This window comes from Poecilia reticulata, linkage group LG14 (assembly GCF_000633615.1).
Source record: "Poecilia reticulata strain Guanapo linkage group LG14, Guppy_female_1.0+MT, whole genome shotgun sequence".
NCBI classification, from domain to species: domain Eukaryota; kingdom Metazoa; phylum Chordata; class Actinopteri; order Cyprinodontiformes; family Poeciliidae; genus Poecilia; species Poecilia reticulata.
Window position 1 is genome coordinate 19,900,496 of NC_024344.1, and position 18,586 is coordinate 19,919,081.

Consider the following 18,586-nt stretch of genomic DNA (forward strand, 5'->3'; position numbering starts at 1 on the left):
TATCACGTTTTAACAAGATAACTATCACGTTTTAACAAGATATGTATCACGTTTTAACAAGATAGTATCACGTTATAACGTGATATGTATCACGTTTTAACAAGATACGTATCACGTTTTAACAAGATACATATCACGTTTTAACAAGATAACTATCACGTTTTAACAAGATAGTATCACGTTATAACGTGATATGTATCACGTTTTAACAAGATACGTATCACGTTATAACGTGATAGCACTCGAATTTTTTTTTCCTGCGTGATAGCAATGCGCTTCCGTAGTTTTGCCCCTATTCTCAAGAATCAAAAAATTTCTGACATTGCGCAACGGTTTAGTCAATAGCAATGGTTTTAGTATTTTTTTTATTTTATTTTATTTTTTAGAAATTTAAGTTGGTTTTGTGTATTTATATGTTTTCCTCCATTTATTTATGTACGAGTCCCATCTTATTATATATTGTGGCCACGACTTATTTCGTGAGAACAACTTAATTATAACAAGTCGTGGCCACCGGAGCCCGTAGACAATAATGACTATTTAATCATGTAAAAAATTAAAGTGACAAAAGTTCTTTTTTCATCTTCGTGTTGCGAATATTCTCAATTTTTCTACCAACGAGTTCAGCGAAGCCGTGGCTTCGCTCTAAAAACACCACTTCCCAAAATGCTTCGCGCTCCATGCGCGTAGGTGTTTCCGGTGTCTCGTAACATTTTACTTCCTTCCACACAGACCGACACGAACAAACCGAAAAAGAAGACGTCGCTAACGTTAAGTATTGTCGCCAAAAACCGCCTTCCGAGCTTAATTTGTGTTGTATTTTCGTCGGGTAAAACGTGGCATGTGGTCCTCGGTGTCCCAAGCCTGAGAATTAGCAGAGAACCGCAGACTATCGTGTAGGCCTCCGAGGGAAGAAAGTTTAGTGTCGGGCCTGTAAACAACATGTCCTCCGCCTCGCAGCCTTCCTCCAGACGGCAGTGGTGCTACCTCTGCGATCTGCCCAAGATGCCGTGGGCCATGCTGTGGGAGTTCAGCGAAGCGGTGTGCCGGGGATGTGTCAACTACGACGGCGCGGACCGGATTGAGCTCCTGATCGAAACGGCGCGGCAGCTGAAGAGCACGCACGGGGTGTTAGACGGCAGGTCTCCCGGACCCCAGCAGAGCAAACCCGGCTCAGTGGGGACCGTCGAAACGGGGCGGCAGCATAGTGAGCGCGTAGACAGGGGGAGGGGAGAATATGGGGTGTCTTCCCGGCTCCCTAACGGCTTGCACCGAGCTGAGGACGTGGCTTTATCGGAGGGAAGCCGCCAGAGCCCGAACACCCGCCGGGTTGTGACCGGTGCGGTGCCCGGGCTCCACAGCACCATCTCTCACGCCTTGATAGCTCAGGGGTTGGTGGCGGCTCCTCACGGGCTTTTAGCCCCGTTATCGGGCTCCCGAACTGCCAGCACACCCATCGCAGTCTCAGCCGGGCCCATCATGAGTGAGGGTGTCAGAAGGCAGGCGGTGTCTCTGGGGGTGGGCGCCAGCACCTCTGCCCTTGTGGGTATAGATCCAGCAGTGTGGAGGAACAATGAGGTGATGGCCGAACTGAACGAAGTGGCTAGAAACCGGGTGGAAGGCTGGCCGAACCGACCCAAAGTGGTGCGAGACGTGCTGGTGGCCCTGAGCAATTCCATCCCCTTCAACGTCCGCTTCAGGAAAGACCACAACCTCCAGGGCCGCGTCCTGGCTTTCGACGCCAGCACAACTCCAGAGTTTGAGCTGAAGGTCTTCGTTGAGTATCCCGTGGGCTCCGGGATCATCTTCTCAGGGATCCCGGACCTGGTCCGGCAGATGTTCCGGGATTCAGCGAAAGATGCAGGCAAAGCTGTGAATTCCGGCCTGCGATACGTGGAGTACGAGAAGCGGCAGGGTACCGGGGACTGGCGTGGGCTGTCCGAGCTCCTGAACGACAGCGTGAGGATGTTCAAGGAGCCGCCCATCCCAGAGGTCCTGCCCCAGCCAGACCCGGTGCTGTCGTTGGCAGCGACAGGCCGCCCGGGTCCAGCGAAGAGCACGACCAGACGCCGCAAAGCTTCTCCCGGCTCGGAAAACGGAGAGAGCGACGGGAGACCCGACCACTCGGCCAGGGAGTCCTGGGTCCGGAGTGCCTACACGGAGCCTCTGCCCGGCATGGCGGCCCCTCAAGAAGGGCCGCCGCGCCTCCACAGCCAGCCGTCGCCCATCTCGGCCCTGATGGGCGTCACAGACAGCCTAAGCTCCAGCCAGATGCCCAGAGACAGCCCAGGCATGTCCACAGCCCACTCCTCGGCAGCCGGTCGCTCCACCAGCAGCAGCCCGTCCACCGCCTCCACCTCGGCCTCCCAGGCAGCCATGGGCCAGGGCATGAGCTCGGTGGGGCCAAGCGGCAACGCCAACACCGGGGAGAGCACGAGCAGCACGCAGGGCACCCTGCTCTGCTGCACGCTCTGCAGAGAGCGCCTGGAGGACACACACTTTGTCCAGTGTCCCTCCGTCCCACACCACAAGTTCTGCTTCCCCTGCACCCGAGCGTTCATCCGCAGCCAGGGCCAGGGAGGGGAGGTGTACTGCCCGAGCGGGGAGCGCTGCCCCCTGGCCGGATCCAACGTGCCTTGGGCCTTCATGCAGGGCGAGATCTCCACCATCCTGGCCGGAGATGGAGACGTGACTGTAAAGAAGGAGGAGTGACCCCTTGCTGACCTCCCGACGTCTCCGACCTGTCATGGTGAATGGTAAGATGGACAGGGAACCCTGTGTCACATCAGTCTGGTCTCAAACCACTAAGTTATGAGGTTGAAGCCAGTTAGGGATGGGAAGCTTAGATATTTAGACAAAAAGTAAAAATGAAATATAACATACCTAATTAGATTTTGTTTTAGCCTGAAATGCAAAAATTATGACTTTATGGTTATTATTTAAAAATATCAGTGCTGTCAATTAAATTTAATCAGATTAATCATACTTTAGAGTGGTGATTAATCACGATTTATTACTATGCTTAACTTTGTAAGCTTGAAAAATAAATGTGCAAGCTGTTGTGGAGAGGCCGCAGGAATGGCGCCCTGGGCATCCGCCTCCTTCTGCTGCATTCCAATCAATTAAAATACAAGAAATTATATCACAGCAGGAAATAGGCTATGTATTCTCTCAGTAATCAACAGCAACTAAAGGAAACTTACTCCACTACACATGAATACAAGTAGTAGCAAACACATTATGGGGAAAACTGACAGATGAGATAGGCCTGTCACAATAACAAATTTTGCTGAGTGATTGTCTAAAAAATTATTGTGATAAACTATAATATTGTTTCAAGACCTTTTGACACTGATTTAATGGAAATGACGTAATAATGCATGCGATTTCCTGCCAAAGATAGATGCACTTTATTTTGAAAAGAACACATAACACTGGAACTGACAACCAAAAACAAAAATAAAATATATTCTCAGTCTCCATTAACAAAAAACATACTTTAATAAAAACTAAACATGAAGCCAAAGTGGAAATAAATACTGCATTCAACCAAAAGACTGCAGATAATAGTCTGTATACTATATTTCCCTTCAGTAATCACTAGATCTAAATAAAGACGGGCACATCCGACAACCTAATGCAGTAGTTCACACTGCACGATTTTTTTGCCCCTATTTTTCCCTTAAGATAATCTTAGATCGTTAGCCGATTTAAGATTTTTGTGCAAAGAATATAGAAATGACAAGGGGAGGAGTTGGAGCCAAATTACTACCTCAGTTGATAAACCTGGTAGGTTTTCAGCTGTTCTTCGTTAACGTGACATAAATAAGTTATATTGATTTTCATTCAGTCAGGACTTTACGCTGACTCTAGCCACATGCGTCACAGGTAGATTCTAGTAAAGCATTGATTAACGCCTGATATTAAAATTAATTAACTGGACTTGTAGCCATTATTTTGTGCCCATGTGGCTGGACACCACACGGCACAACGAACCCGATCGAACCGTTATACCTAGGATTTCTGTCGGCTAATGGTGGTGTCTCAGGGTTTGAAAATGGGCCGACAACTCTTGTAATGTGCGGTGGGCATTACACTAAGGAAATAGGAAGGGAGGGTCAGTGGAGTTGAGCCTTTTTCATTCAGTGTCCTCAACAGAAAGAAAAAACGGCAGGAAGAGACAATAAAGCCGATAATTAAAATGAGCTCGATAGGTTTTATTTATCGTGCGATTAATTGATTTATCGTTTATCGCGACAGGCCTAATGAGATATATTTTATGTTCTAGTTTTTGGGTCCCACGCCCCCATTTCTGATGCCACCCTGGGAAAATGCCCATGAAGCCAATATCAAAGACTGTGAGCAGAAGCTTGAAAGAAAATGCTTTGTGGTGTCAAACCAAACATGTCTAGATATTCTCAGTTTCCCAAGTTTTCACATTCAGGAAGGTTTAACCCTTGTAAGTTGTTCATATTTTGGTTTCACAGCCACCGCTCCAGGGTCTGGTGGACCCTCTGAATTATACGGTTCATATTCAAGGAAAAAAATTTTTTATTTCACATTAAAACACAAAAAACACATTGCCTTGAATTATACTAATATAAACAGCAAACATGGTTGGTTTTTTTGCTTTTAACTTTAAAACAAAACATAAAAAAGTGTTCATGTTTGCTCTGTGACAAAACCTGCATAGCAACACAAACTCGCATCCTGCTCTTGAAAAACATATTCATTTGTAATATGCTTTCTTTGGACAAGAGCGTCATAAAAGGGTGATTTGAAGTACTCGACTGCACACAGTAACCGCTTTTAATCATATTTTCTAATGTATTATTTATTGACACACTCATTGAACAAATGGAGAAAGTAGTAAAACTAACAATCCTTACAATATAGACAGTTTTGGGGCTTCAAACATCAATAATAATTTATCATGACATTGATAAATCATTTATACATTTATTACTATAAATGATAATGCTTAACATATAATTACACATGCAAAAATAAAATAGTTGAAAGTAATAAACTGTTCGTCATTACGAGAATTATATTGAAATGAGACATTTCACACTCTGACAATTTTGAACAGAGCATTTATCAGAACATATAAATGGCCCAAACATTTAGTCAAAAAAAGACTAAGTATTTTAAATTTTTCCAGTTTTAAAAATTAAAATACATTCCAGTAGATGGCGTTGTAGAGGAAGACTGTTTTCTTTCAGCACTGATTTTTTTTTTTTCCCTGATTGTTTCATTGGAAGTTTTTTTTTTTTTTTTTTTTTCCATTTTTGAACAGCATCCCGATATCAGGAATACCGCCGTCTCTTCCTGACTTTGTGTAAACTTCTGCATTGAGAACATCCTGAAGAGCTTTGCTGTGGTGCATTCAAAGACCAGGTGGAAAACGGCTTTCTAAGCGCCTCATGCAGTCCAGCGGCTGAACAGTCGCTCCATCTTTAAAGACAGAGCGGCTATCTGGAAATAAATAATATAAATAAATAAATGATATGGGATTCTCTTTCGCCAGTTTTTACTTCTGGAATCGTTAAAAAAAAAAAATGGCTTGAACCAATGAATTAATTGATTTTAGTGGCATTTAGTTTTGATTTTAAGCATCACAAATTAAAATTGTATCACTGATTTGTTTGGACACTTGGAGAAATATGCATCCATTCAAATATAAAGATGGTTCATGACTAGTTTTTACTTTGATCATTTATTCAGGGTTAGATGTGCCACTATAGCAAATTTAGCTGGATGGTAAATTGCCCCTGTAATTATTCCGATAAGAGATATTATTGTTTTATTATTATTGACGAGAAATATACTGATGACATAATAATGCAAATTTGCCCAGACAAAAACCAATAACTTTTAACTATAAAAAAAAACATGTAACACTAGAACTGGAAGATATTGTACACAAAAACAATAAATAAAACAGAAATGAGAAGCACACAAAACCATAAACAAAATGGATTATAAAGTGTAAACAAAATTCCCTTCAAAAAATATTAATTGGAATGTAAATTGAGTTCATTTTAATTTACTGATGTTTCTTGTCCAATCATTTAAATATTCTATCAATACCTTTGTCTACTGCCTTCACTGCTTCAGTTAAACTACCCACATCCTGCATCATTGTCACATTATCCACTCACCCTCAAGAAAAAAACATGGAAATGTCAGCTGTCAGTTTCAGCTCACTTTTACTTATCTGATCGATACCAATATGTCAAAAAAAAAAAAAGTCAAATATTGACTGATATCAATATTAGTGCCTTTATAGTGTGCATGCGTAATAAAAACCAAATTATTAGTTGTTGTGGTTTCTCTTGTTTTTGTTTTTCTCCTTTTGCAGGTTTAGAGGCAGACTTGTTGACTTTTAATTTACTCGTTTCTCTCCTCTACTCCAATCTCCTTTTAAAACCTTCCCACTTCCACCATTTCGTCTCGTTTTTCTTTTTCCTCTCTGTGTCCATTACATTTGAAAAAATTCTAAAAGTTTTATATTTATGTATCAAGTGGAGCGTCATGGCAAAAGCTGTAACGCGCCACTTGTTTAAGTCAGTCTGTTGGGCCTCCCCTTCACATTCGGACAATACAGAGCTCCACACGTTGAAAACCAAAAACATAAAAATTTGTCCATACATTCCTTCATCTGTCTATAACCTTTCTTCTTCCGCTGTCTCTATCTATGCTGGCTTTCATTTATCTTTGTTTCATCATAAGAATGGCTGCCAGGAATTCATAGTGAAATGAAGTATTCGTACAATAGCAGCATGGAGAACTCTGCCTCTACTGAAACCAACCAGTGTGAAACTAAACAGCCTGTTTTGTTTTCTTCATTTTAAGTTTTCCATCTGTTCTTCTTTTCTCTCCAGGGGATCAAACACTTTGAAAGCACTTCCCTTTTTATCTCAAGCAGAGGTCCACTTCGGCTGCATTTCATCAAGCGTGCCTCCATAAGCAGAGAAAGTCCAAAGCTCCAGGAGGACAAACTACACCGGGATCAGTTAGCAAAGACAAGAAAAGTCACAAGTGAGGAAGAGGCGGAGGCTAAGATCAGCCGTTCTTCCTCGCTCCATGTGGCTCAAACAGCCCAGGACAGAAAGCACACACATATGTCTGACAATCTGATTTGTGTTTTTTTGTTTTGTTTTGTTTTTTTCAGTTTTTTTTTTTCCCCTTCTTGGTTTGTTCTAAATGTTGCATTGTGTATTAAGCCGATGCAGGACAGCGTTATTGATTGACTTGGCTAAAGTAATGCACTTCTTTAGAGAGAGAAAAAAAAATCGAATGTTGAACACAAAACCCCATTTGGTCCTTAAAGCCAAGGAGTGCAAAAAAACCCAAAATGTAATCCCACATTATGTCTCGTAGGTATTCTTCTGTTGTATGTTTCAAATGTGAACTTCCTTTCAATATGGCTATGTAATTTCTATTTTTGATACAATACAAATTTCTATGTATTTGTTTATAGTGATAAGAAGACCAAAGATGGCTTCATGCTCAGTGTAATTTTATTGTAGCTGTGTATGCTGTATTCACTGATAACCTTTGGCATCAGTCACTAATTAGTCCATCTATCACAGATGTATGCTTGTTTTGTTTATTTACTTTTTGAATTCTATGTATGGTAAGATAATTAGCATCACATCGAATGGTTAACCCACACTTATGTGATCTGAACAGGTCAATTCTACAATAAAGGACTAAATAGTCACAGCTGCTTTACTCCTTTGCTGCTGATTTCAAAGGATTAAGACTCCAGGTGGATTTGTGGGGAAACTTTTATTTAAATGTTGACAATAAACATGAAAATCTCCACACCAGACATTAAAAAGCTCCTAGTGGCACTGTAAACATGCACTCAGTTCAAATATAGACATTTCAGCCGTGTTTAATACATTCTGAGTTACAAGGAAAACAAAGTGATTGGAAACTTTAAACCTGATTAAGTACAAATATATATATGTATGTATCCTGGATGCAAAAATTATCAGCTAGTTCCTATGTAAAATGCTTGTAAATGACAAAACCCTACACTTAGCTGGAGTGTGAATGCATTTTGTACGGAAACTCATTCCTGCCGTGAAAGAAATATAAAAGCCCAACAGGAAGTCAAGAGAAGTCAGAATTTTGACTTTCAACTTCATAATTGAGTCAAAGTTAGAATTTCAACTTTCAAAATAAGACGTTCAGATTATGATATCGTTAGTCATGCTGTTTCTCTACAGAGGCTTGCTCTACTCAGAATTGTGTTTATATACCTCATAATTATGAATTTGAAAGTCAAAACTGACTTCTTGTCATTGATTTTTTATTCTTGGGCTTTTATTTTTTTTCTATTTCATGACAGAAATGAGCTTCCATAGATTCAGATAAGGCAGTGGTATTATCCTATATTTTTATGTGCATAGATGTAGAATCTCACTCACACCATTTGTTCAGTAATATAAAGCATAACCGTATGCAGTGGTGGACGTGTAAACATGTCAGATGGGGCAGCCGGCGTCTCCCAGGGCCTCCTTGGCCCCTTTCAGGGTCTCTCTCTTCACACACTTCCAGTAGCCAGAGATGCCGGTCTGTTGCTGCACCTGCAGTCAGGAGACAAGAGTTCACCGTGAGCCAGAGGGAGGAGGTGAAGCTGAATGTGTAGCCTCTCAACTACTTATTTTTAATTATTCTGTACCGATATATCCTGGAATAAAAATCCAATACCATTTAGACCATAAAAGTTGCAGACATACAAAAAACATTTCATTTGGATTATGGCACAGTTTCACAATGGCATCATTCCAGTCAAAGTCCTATTTGTAATTCCTCTTACAGCAAGAAACTTCACAAATATCCAAGAGCAAAATAATAAAGCATCAAACATCACCAGTTAACTCAAATATAATGGAATTCCTCATTTTACTGGGTGACAGACGCACACAAAATAGTGTATAGATGTGAAGTGAGGGGAAAAAATCTGAAAAGTGTGGGATGTATTTATATTCAGTCATGTAACCCATCATATCAATGAATAGAATCAAGTGCAACCAACCGACTCAGTAGAACATAAAGTTGTGGTGATATTTCTGTACAAGATGCAAAATGCTACACCTGGCAGAGAACTAACAGGTTTGTATCAATTCCTTATCAAAGAGGGAGGATAAAAATGTTAAATTGATCGTTATGAGGCTGTATTCTGGTGGAATAACCTTGGCAGGATTTGACATGTGTGGTTACCAATAGTGAATCCAACGGTGCTAACCTAGTGACTTTTACAGAAAAAAAGGTGAGGTTTTTTAAAGTTTGGTTGATCTACCAGAAAACCGCACTAATCAGAACCGCCGATAAAAAGCTACGTAGTATAATAAAAATGGAAATGAAAGTGGAAGTTCACCTTCAGTCCCCGCAGCACTCTGTCCGTCATTACTCCCATGAACTCCTTGTGACTCAGGCAGTTATCTCCGTCAATGTCGAAGAGTTTGAACACCGTGTCCAGAACGTTCTCCGACAGCTCGTGGCCCGTGGCGATCTTCACGGCTCGCTTAAACTGGGCTGTATCAAAAGAACGAGGAGGACGCTCTCATGTGCTGGATGAACCGTTTAGCAGACGCACCTGCTCATCTCAACCCAACGGCGAGGCCTTACCCATCCCCACAGGACGGTTGGCCTCGGTGACCATCTTCATTGAGAAGGCGAAGTCCTCCAGGTTGTTGGTGAACAGGCAGAAGGCTTTGAACTCCTCGAACGTGATGCTCTGGAAGGGGAAACGTGCCTGTTGACTGTTGATCCACGCGAGTCTCGTCCTGACGGAGGAACAAGTTTCCGTACCTGACCGGCAGGGATCTTCCTCCTCATGTTCTCCCAATAGACCTCGTTGTCTTCTTCGTTGGTGTAGTGCAGCAGCCACTCGGCAAAGTCTTCCCTTCTCATGGTGCCCATGCCTCTGGAGAACTGCAGGAACTCCATCTCCTGGACCTCAGCCTGCAGGTCCTCCATGAATCTGAACAACAGAGATCGTTAACAGGAGCTGCGACGGGCCGAGACCCCGAGGCCCAACTGGAGGGGAACCGTACCGTAGCTCCAAACATGCAGCGAGTTCTGCTATGCAAGTTAAGGATTTTTAGATTTGTAAGAGGAATAGAGCTGGTGATAGTGAAAAAAAAAACAAACAACCAACCAACATGAAGATCACTAGATTTTCTAGTGATCTTCATGTAATCAAGAAACCGTCCCTCTGGGATTTTGCCATTGTTTTGTGAGTTTTTGAAATCAAGATCACTTACTTTGTGGCGCAACTTTAGAAATAACTGCAAGGAGTTTTGTGCCACCACTATCTCCATCCAAAATGTCAGGTGACTTGACGAGATCCTGGTTCTCCTACCTGTGGAACTCCTGGTACTTCAGCTTGTTGTCTCCTCTCTTTCCAAAGAAGTACGCCTGAAGTGACGTGTTTACAGCCGCCCCTTCCTCTGACGCTTTCTGGAACCACCCATGAATTATCCTGTTACTATAGAAACCGATAACGATGCACAAAAAAAAAACTAATAAGATGTGCACACACACCTCTGCCACGTCCTTCTGAGGTTTCAGTTTACTTTTGCCGATGATGTTCTTGAGCTTTGGCAGAAAATGAAAACATTGTCTTTTCATTCATTCCATTCAATTCAATTCAGTTTTGTCATGACCTTGAAACCATAGAAACTTCATGTGTTCACACACACTCACATTTCATCCAGCTCATTACCAACATTCACTGAACACAGAATTTTGTACTTGCTAAATCTCTCTAGCAAGACTTTCTCGCAAAAGTATTCACACCCCTCCGAATTTTAACACTTTTTGCCACACAGAAGCCACAAACGTCAATGTGTTACATCGATACTGGCATAATAATACAAGTTTGCTCTCTCAAATACCAATAACATTTACTTTATTTAGGAACACGTAACACTGGAACTGGAAATTATGTTGAATATCCAAAATAAAACACAAGCAAAAACAATAAGTAAAAAGCAAATAAAAACCACACACAGAACCATAAACAGAATGGATTATGAAGTTTCTAACCGAAATTTCCCTCCTTCAGGTTTCTTGAACTGTGACTCTATGTTGAAAACATGCGTCGTTTTTCTTCCACTTCAGAGTTAAATGCCACATTAGCAGTGTTTCTATTACAAATGTGCGCAAAAACTTTGTCGATAGTCCACTTGAGTCAAAAAGAAAACACAATTTCGCAATTGCGGTGTTTCCATTAAATGAGAAACGCAATTAAAAATCACAAACGTGAATACGTTTGTTCACGCGGTGAGTCCTTAATAAATGCTGTCATCCTCCAACTATTCTCAGTTGTCGTCTTCATCTTTTTGCCAGCGGTAGCAATCGCACTACGAGCTGTGTGACGGGAAACAGTTTCCATCTCAGTTTTGCCAAAGGCACTAATTTTAAAATAGCTCAAAAAACACTTTTTTTTGGGAAAAACATTAGTTTGTTTTTCTTTAAATGAGCGTGTTTCTATTGAGCAAATTTATTTTCTAATTCCAACTTAGAAAATCTATCGCAAACCCCCCCCTAAAATATATTGAAACTTATAGTCGTATTATAGACCCACATTGTGAAAAAGTTCATGGAATGAGAATGCTTTTGTAAGGCACTAGATTTCTCCCTCTCCTCAGGGAGCTAATATAAGCTCTACATCCTTCTTTCCACTCTCAGAATCAACAAAACACAGATTCGCTGCATTTAACTAAAAAAAAAAAAAAAAAGTCAAAGCAAAAGCAAAAAGTAGCGGTCAAAGCAGACCGACGTCAAAATCCATGCACTGCTGCTTCTTGCTGGATGTTTTGTTCTTTCTGCGCCACGTCGGAACATGAAACACGGGTTGCAACACAGGCCAACATGCCTTCCAACGAGACAAAAGGTAGCTGAGGCCTAAGCTGAGCAGCAGACGGGAGAGAAGTCTGCTTGGAACCAAAAACACGTCAGGTGGCTTCAAACAAATAAAACCGAAAAGCTTTCTGCGTCAAACACAAGGCAGATGAAGGGCAGTCGAGCGACAGGAATGCAGCTCTGCCTCACCTTCACATGGAGCCCGGCTCATACTTACAGCTGCGGCAGCCTCGGCAGAGATCTCGGCAGCATTAAAGAGGCAACATTTTCACATTTGAGAGCACACAAAGATTTGAAATATTGAAATACTGATATTGTTACGTAAAGTGATTACAGAGTTCGCCGTCTAAAAAAAAAAGAAGTCGTATGTTTGATCTTTTCTTTATCCAAGCAAAGTCTTACCGTAAGAAACTCTTTTTTGTCCACTTGCTCGTTGCCGTCCACGTCAAGCATTTGGAAAGCTATGTGAAACCCGGTCCGCGGCTCTGCAAGAGAGACAGTCATCTCGTTCAGGAATTTATTACCTACGACAGCATATCGGGTCCACTGTGGATGGAAAATAGAGAGGAGTAAAGTTCCTCTGAAGAAAAAAAAAAAAAAAAAAAAATTTCTGAGCTCCAAATGTAAAAAAGATTTGCCAGAAAAAAAATTACAAATTTTGAAATGATGCTCAGAAATTTTATAGAAAAAACCTGGAAAGTTCAGAGTATGAAAAGTCAGAAAATTTGCTGGAGAAAACTTGGAAATTTTAAGATATATTTTCTAGGAAAAAAACTTTGGATTTTTGAAACTCAGACATTTCCAAATTTCTTTCTAGAAAATGTCTGAGATCGATCTCAAAATTTCTGAGTTTTTTATTTTTATTTTCCAGATGAAAATTGACATTATTTGACTAACTTCAGTTGTTATAAAAATGCTACAGATATCAAATATGACTTTAAAGAAATGTGACTTTGTAATTTAATGTTTGAAATTGTCCCTCTGTCTCTTTAAAAACTATTGTTCTTTCTGAAACTCTGTCAACAGGACAGAGGGTCTACTGACCCTCAGTAGACCCGTTGTATTTCATGTGATGCAAAAAAATGTGTTTCAATAGCAGGTTTGCGAAATACAGTAAATAAATTTTGATACTGTCGAGAAAACCACCTCATCCAAAGTGTAAAACATTTTTTAGCAAAAACAATATTATTATTTTTAACTGGAGTGTTCCCATTAGATAATTTATGTCCCCAAAGTCCAATATGCACAATTATAAGGTCAATGGAAGCAAAGCTGCTGAGAGATTGTCCAGCTTCAAATAAAACCACAAGATCATGAACACAGCAAAGTCAACTTACTGGTCAAGATGGTCAGCAGGAAGAGATACTCTGTGTAGGATATTAAACCTGCAAGGTACACACACAAATACACTTTACAGCCTTTAGTCAAACAGAATCTAGCCGACAGAAAAAAAAAGAAAGTGAACATCACCATAGAAATGGGGATATGAACAGCTCAGGCTCACACAGCAGAAACATTCAGATAGGCGGCAGACGGCCGGAGAGCTCACCGTTGTCTCCTAGGTTTCTGAACAGATCGCTGCCGGGACGAGCTTTAGCGGCAGCCGCCAACATCTTGTTCACGTCCTGCCAAGAGCGCAGCAGGAAACAGATACCGTCACCACAAAACCCCCGGCACTGTGCCCTGCATGTACAGTTTTCACACAGTGAAGCTGTAAACATACCTGAGTTGTTAAGATTCTCTTTTGGAGCTTTCCTAAAAAAGAAAAAAAGACCAAACAGAGCATTGATGCTAAGCAAAAAAATAAAAAATAAAAAATAAAAAATTGCTTTTCACATGTTGCTGTTAGAAGTGTTTCTTTCACTACAGGTGCATCTTTTGCTACAAATGATGTTTATTTTCTTATTTTAAAAAAGAAATGTTATGATCTGCTTTTCATCTTTTAGCATATTTCTAATTTCGTGTAAAAAGGCTAAAGTGGGCAAATGAAAGTTGTGCAGAATGTTTAATTAAAAAAAAAATCCAATTAATAGATTAATCGTCAGAATAATTGATAGATTAATAGATAGCTAAAATAATCATTAGAATGTTGTGTGAAAACACACATGATAATGCGATAATACTCTATAGATTAAGAATAATTTTATTTTTTATTTTTTTATCCAAGTTGAACAATGGTAACACAATATTTATGATCACTGATTATGAAGCTAATTTATTTGTCAGCGTGGAAATCCCATCTGCTCTCCAATTACATGCGGTTTGTTTTTGAAACGCTAACAGCAAACTACATTTTGAAAGAGTAATTATCCTGAAAGAGATTCAAAAAGATTAAACAGAGTTTTGGATTGAGGAGAAAACTGAACGTAACTCTTATGTTATTTACTGGAGCAAACAGGACAATCATTTAAATAGGGTAGGATTGTTGTTACTCAGGTTAAGTGATTTGAAGTGCTGTTTGCGAGCACATAGGGAGCAGGGATATTACAAGGTGTGTGTGTGTGTGTGTGTGTGTGTGTGTGTGTGTGTGTGTGTGTGTGTGTGTGTGCTGCTTACGATCTACTTGTTCCAGCATGACAGAGAACAGGAAGTCCCTCGGGGTCATGTAGGGCTCCATATCGTACATCACGGAGGCAAACTGGATGAAACGGATCTTTCTGGCTGACAGCTGAGGAGCTGCAGGTTCCTGCAACTGTACAAAGGGGCAAAAATGATCTGAAAATTTCTGTCATACTGATCTAAACACTAAACATTTCCTCTGTGGCACCAACCAGGCACACGGTTTTTACCTAAACGATAAAGGAACATCTAGCTATGAGTAAATTTAAGATAAACTTTTACCAAAGTATGTTCCATTTCAAACTTACACTGATATTCTGCCCATAAACTCTACAAATGAAGACTTTTTTTTTTTACTCTCTATGTACTAAACGCCCTGTATGCGCCACTAGAGGGCGCCAGGTAACATACGTTAGTGTTTACGCCTTCTTAAAAAGTTATGTCTACTTCTTTTTCGCAGTTTGCGGTAATTGTTCAGACCGGAAAACGAATAAAGAGGCGAAAGATCTTCAATAAAAAATAAATCTCCACGGGGTGTGTACTCACTTTTTCTTCCTCTGCAAGAACAGTGAAGGGTAAAGTCCTGACGTTAGGCTGGTGATAGTAGTAATAACAGAGACCCCCGGTTCCAACGACAGAGCCCAAAACACCGGAACCAACTGCACGGAATGTTGTCGAACTCTTTAAAACCCGAGAGCTCCTGGCCACATTCCTAAAGACGGCGGTGAACTTTCCCCAGCTGGCCATTTTCAGGAAGCTCACTGGCTGCCTTTTCGCGCAACACAACGGCTTCCGTAGCTGCTCTGTGAGTTAGCGACCGAGTCACGGAACGCCCATTTTGGCGTCACCAAAGTAAACAACTTGCATGATGCATACCAGAAAGTTAAGTTCTTTGTTTTTTTAGGGATAGTTCTCAAAGTAGCTTATGACTTAGGAAATGTTTCTTTTTTAGCTAAATAAGGCTCCAGCGCTTGTTTATGGCGATTAGCTCTAATTTTATAATGTTACAAAAGTTTAGTGCAGTCCCAAAAAAAGTCTGAATATTATTGAAAAATCTATTTATTCAGGAACTTTATAACTACATGAATGTAGTGAGTGATTACACACAGAGGGATGTTTGAAAGTCTTTATTTCTCTTAATTATGATGCTGTGTACCATTTTACCAGTATGACTGCTGTGTGAAAAATGACCCCTGTCCCTGTCATTGTTGTGTCTTGTCTGCTTTGACAGCACATGTAGTCCTTATTTTGAAAGTTCACTCTCACAATTCAAAGACGATTTTGAGGTTTTGGTTGCGTAGAGCAGAACTGCCAAGGAACTTGTAGGCAACCAGCTTCTCTACGTGGGGTGACTGAAACAACGGACAGGACACGCCATAGCAAAAAGACAAGCCAACAAGAACATGATAGTTTTCACATGAAAAATACCTATAGTTAGTCTTGAACTTTTTTTTTATTTGCTCATTACAGAAGGTGACCTGAATTTAAGATGCAACCTGACTACAAGGCAGTCTAAATGTCTAAAATCAATTCTAGATGAACTTCTAACCCCAATATCTATAAAATTTTACCTAGATGTCTGCATAGCACTTTGGTATTGTTACAATTAATTTTCAACAACAAACTCTATGTTTTGTCGTACATTTGGCCTTTCAAACTGCATCAAAGTGAGACTTGCTTCAAGAGATAACAAGAAGGCTTGAAGCTGCTGCTTTTGTTGTAAGCTTTCAACTTATATCTGTCATGGAACAGGATTGGTTTGGAGATGTTTCGTGTCGTTTACGATTTCACACAGGCTGTTTCTCATTCTTAATGTTATACACACAAAGACTGTCATTTTAGCAAGGCTCTAGCCATGCTAAATGTTAACCTGAAATGCTAAAAACAGCTAATCGTTTTAATTTGGTTTTACAATGGTCAAAGTCTGTTTTAGAGCACAGAGTCAGAGCAGGAAAATAGGAACACACACATTGAAAACGATTTTTCTTATATAGTTTTATGGTTTCTAAACTGTAAAGGTAACTGATCAGAATTTGTTACACCACGTCAAAGTTTTTGGAAAAATCAGAGATAGGACAATGGCTGCAAAATTATGATCGGTGCAACTCTAAAACCTTTCCAAAAGCTATTCAAAACTTGTCTGTAGGATCAATTATATTACTGGAAATTATATGGAACTTATGACTACTGTCGACACTGAAAAGGGGTATTTACTTTACATTTACCAGAGGTATTTTAACATCTAAATGTTGCAGCTTTTTTTTTTTTCCCCAGCTCTTGTTGGGTTCACAGTTCTCACCAGTCAAAGGGTTCCAGAGATGTCGCTGTAATTGCTTGCTTTTACAGGTAGTTGTTCAATGTTTGGTTGATAAAAAAAAACAAAAAAAAAACATTTCTTTGATAGGAACCGTGGATCAAAACGATTCGATTTCCAAACGAGTCAGCAGAAGCAGATCCACTACATTGGGAAAATAAAGATGGCGAAGGGAACAGAACTTCAACACACATGAAAACTTGTCTTGCAGCATCTGTCATTGTGTTCTGCGTCATCCTCCTGTCTCATATATCACAGCAGGCTCCTTCTCGGTACATGGTGTCCAAGGGACTGATCTCTGTCAAACTCTGCTCCGGCAGCATCGGCTGTGGACTCCGAGATATGCATGTGGAGAAAAGAAAGCTGTCATTCTCCACCAAGGCTGTTACGCGTTACAGTTCAGAAGACCGAAGAAGATTGAATTGGCCGAGACAGTGCTTTGAAAAATTACCCACACCCGTAAAACCTTTTTTCATGTTTTGTCGCATCACAACCGCAAACCTCACTGTATTTTCTTCCCCCCCCCCCAACTCAAAGTAGTGTAGAATTGTAAAAGGGAAAGAAAATTCACCATGGAGACATTTTACAAACACAAACAAAAGCTGGGTTTGAATTTGTATTCCCAATGAGACGATACTTCGTAGAATCACCTTCTGCTGCAGCTGAAAGTCTTTTATCGTTTCTCTCTTCCAGCTTTGCAGATGTAAATTCTTATTTTAACCATTCCTCTTTACGAAATAGCTCAAGCTTGAGAGCATCTTCACAGATACCCAATTAGATTCAGGTCTGGGGTTTGACTGGGTCATTTTAACACTAATGTTCTGATCTAAATCAGTCTACTGTAGTGAACCTCCTGGTCCGTCTCAAATCTGTCAGCCTCTAATCGGTTTTAATGATGTTTTACTGCAAACTGGTTGTAATGAGGAAAACATTATTTAATGATTTTATTCTTTCCATACACAAATGTTTGGGTCTAAATCCAAAGATCCATTCAAAAAATGTAAAATACACATTCCCAGGACTCGGCTTAGATTGTTGAGCATTTGGGCTGCAGATGCATGTTTCTGTTCAGTGGAGGACCCTGCATCACTGCTGCTGCTTCGTGGAGCCTCACTTTAGAGCATGAACCTTTATTTTTATTCATATGAATTATTTACATGGATCTTCGCGTTTTGTTTCTGCGGCACAGCATGAATTCCGAATTGGTGATCTTTCGGTGGCAGCTGTACGAGAAACTTCAAATGCTGCATCCAAAAAAAAAATATTTGTGAGGAACCAGGAAATGTTTTACGAATAGCAGGGCAACATAGTGTTAACGTGATAACTACAACTCCTGTTTTGTTTTTTTTATATTTTGACAAATATTTTTAAATCAAAATGTTTGCATTTTCACTCCCCAGAGTTTATAAAACCAGCCTTGGCTGCAGTTAAAGCTTCAAATAATATGCCTATACCAGGTTTGCCTTACTGGACCCTAATGATACCAGTACCATGTTTTACAGAGGGGGTTATATATTCAGAAAGGTGCAAAGAGTTAAGAATTTGCAATATATAGTACCCAACATTATACCCAAAGTTATCTGTGGAAAAGCCTGAAATATGGGAACAGATAAACACTCAATGAAAAGCTCCCAGTTAAACACCCAGGAAGTGAGATTTACCTGACTGTCATCGACATGCTCTCTGGAACTGTCCGTCTGTCTATGGCTTTGAAAACCCATCATGCCTTTTACAGGCTACCCCTCATTCTGGTTACTTCGTAACCTCAAAGCAAACTGTTGGAAAACAACAGCTTGCAAAAAATGAAAAATAAAATAAAAACAA

At 40.4% G+C, this 18,586-nt stretch overlaps 2 protein-coding genes across 3 annotated transcripts; one reads left to right on the plus strand and one right to left on the minus strand.

Moving 5' to 3' along the window:
- Window positions 1-686: 686 nt before the first annotated feature.
- Window positions 687-7,729, plus strand: LOC103476184 (interferon regulatory factor 2-binding protein 1-like). Of its 2 annotated transcripts, none has more exons than XM_008428327.2 (2): window positions 687-2,756; window positions 6,888-7,729. In XM_008428327.2, exon 1 carries the CDS (start codon window positions 943-945, stop codon window positions 2,710-2,712), a length of 1,770 nt encoding a protein of 589 aa, XP_008426549.1. In that variant the 5' UTR covers window positions 687-942; the 3' UTR covers window positions 2,713-2,756; window positions 6,888-7,729. The 2 variants fall into 2 exon arrangements, with proteins under 2 accessions (XP_008426549.1, XP_008426551.1); XM_008428329.2 differs by lacking the exon at window positions 6,888-7,729 and adding an exon at window positions 5,300-5,562.
- A 49-nt stretch (window positions 7,730-7,778) lies between these two features.
- micu2 (mitochondrial calcium uptake 2) lies at window positions 7,779-15,264 on the minus strand. The gene is made up of 12 exons (XM_008428330.2): window positions 14,995-15,264; window positions 14,446-14,581; window positions 13,613-13,644; window positions 13,439-13,514; window positions 13,227-13,274; window positions 12,292-12,374; window positions 10,567-10,620; window positions 10,385-10,482; window positions 9,832-10,003; window positions 9,649-9,757; window positions 9,398-9,555; window positions 7,779-8,603 (listed from the first exon to the last, which is right to left on the minus strand). The coding sequence occupies exons 1-12, from the start codon at window positions 15,193-15,195 to the stop codon at window positions 8,502-8,504; spliced, it is 1,269 nt and encodes a 422-aa protein (XP_008426552.1). The 5' UTR covers window positions 15,196-15,264; the 3' UTR covers window positions 7,779-8,501.
- Between the last annotated feature and the right edge of the window lie 3,322 nt (window positions 15,265-18,586).

Bases quoted from the DNA above. Each gene is read 5' to 3' on its own strand.
- LOC103476184 (XM_008428327.2), top strand. From the start codon at position 943: ATGTCCTCCGCCTCGCAGCCTTCCTCCAGACGGCAGTGGTGCTACCTC.
- micu2 (XM_008428330.2), bottom strand. From the start codon at position 15,195: ATGGCCAGCTGGGGAAAGTTCACCGCCGTCTTTAGGAATGTGGCCAGG. The intron at 10,483-10,566 runs GTGTGTGTGCAC...GGGTGGTTCCAG, and splicing joins CTCAGAAGGACGTGGCAGAG to AAAGCGTCAGAGGAAGGGGC. The intron at 8,604-9,397 runs GTGAACTTCCAC...TCCTGACTGCAG, and splicing joins GAGTGCTGCGGGGACTGAAG to GTGCAGCAACAGACCGGCAT.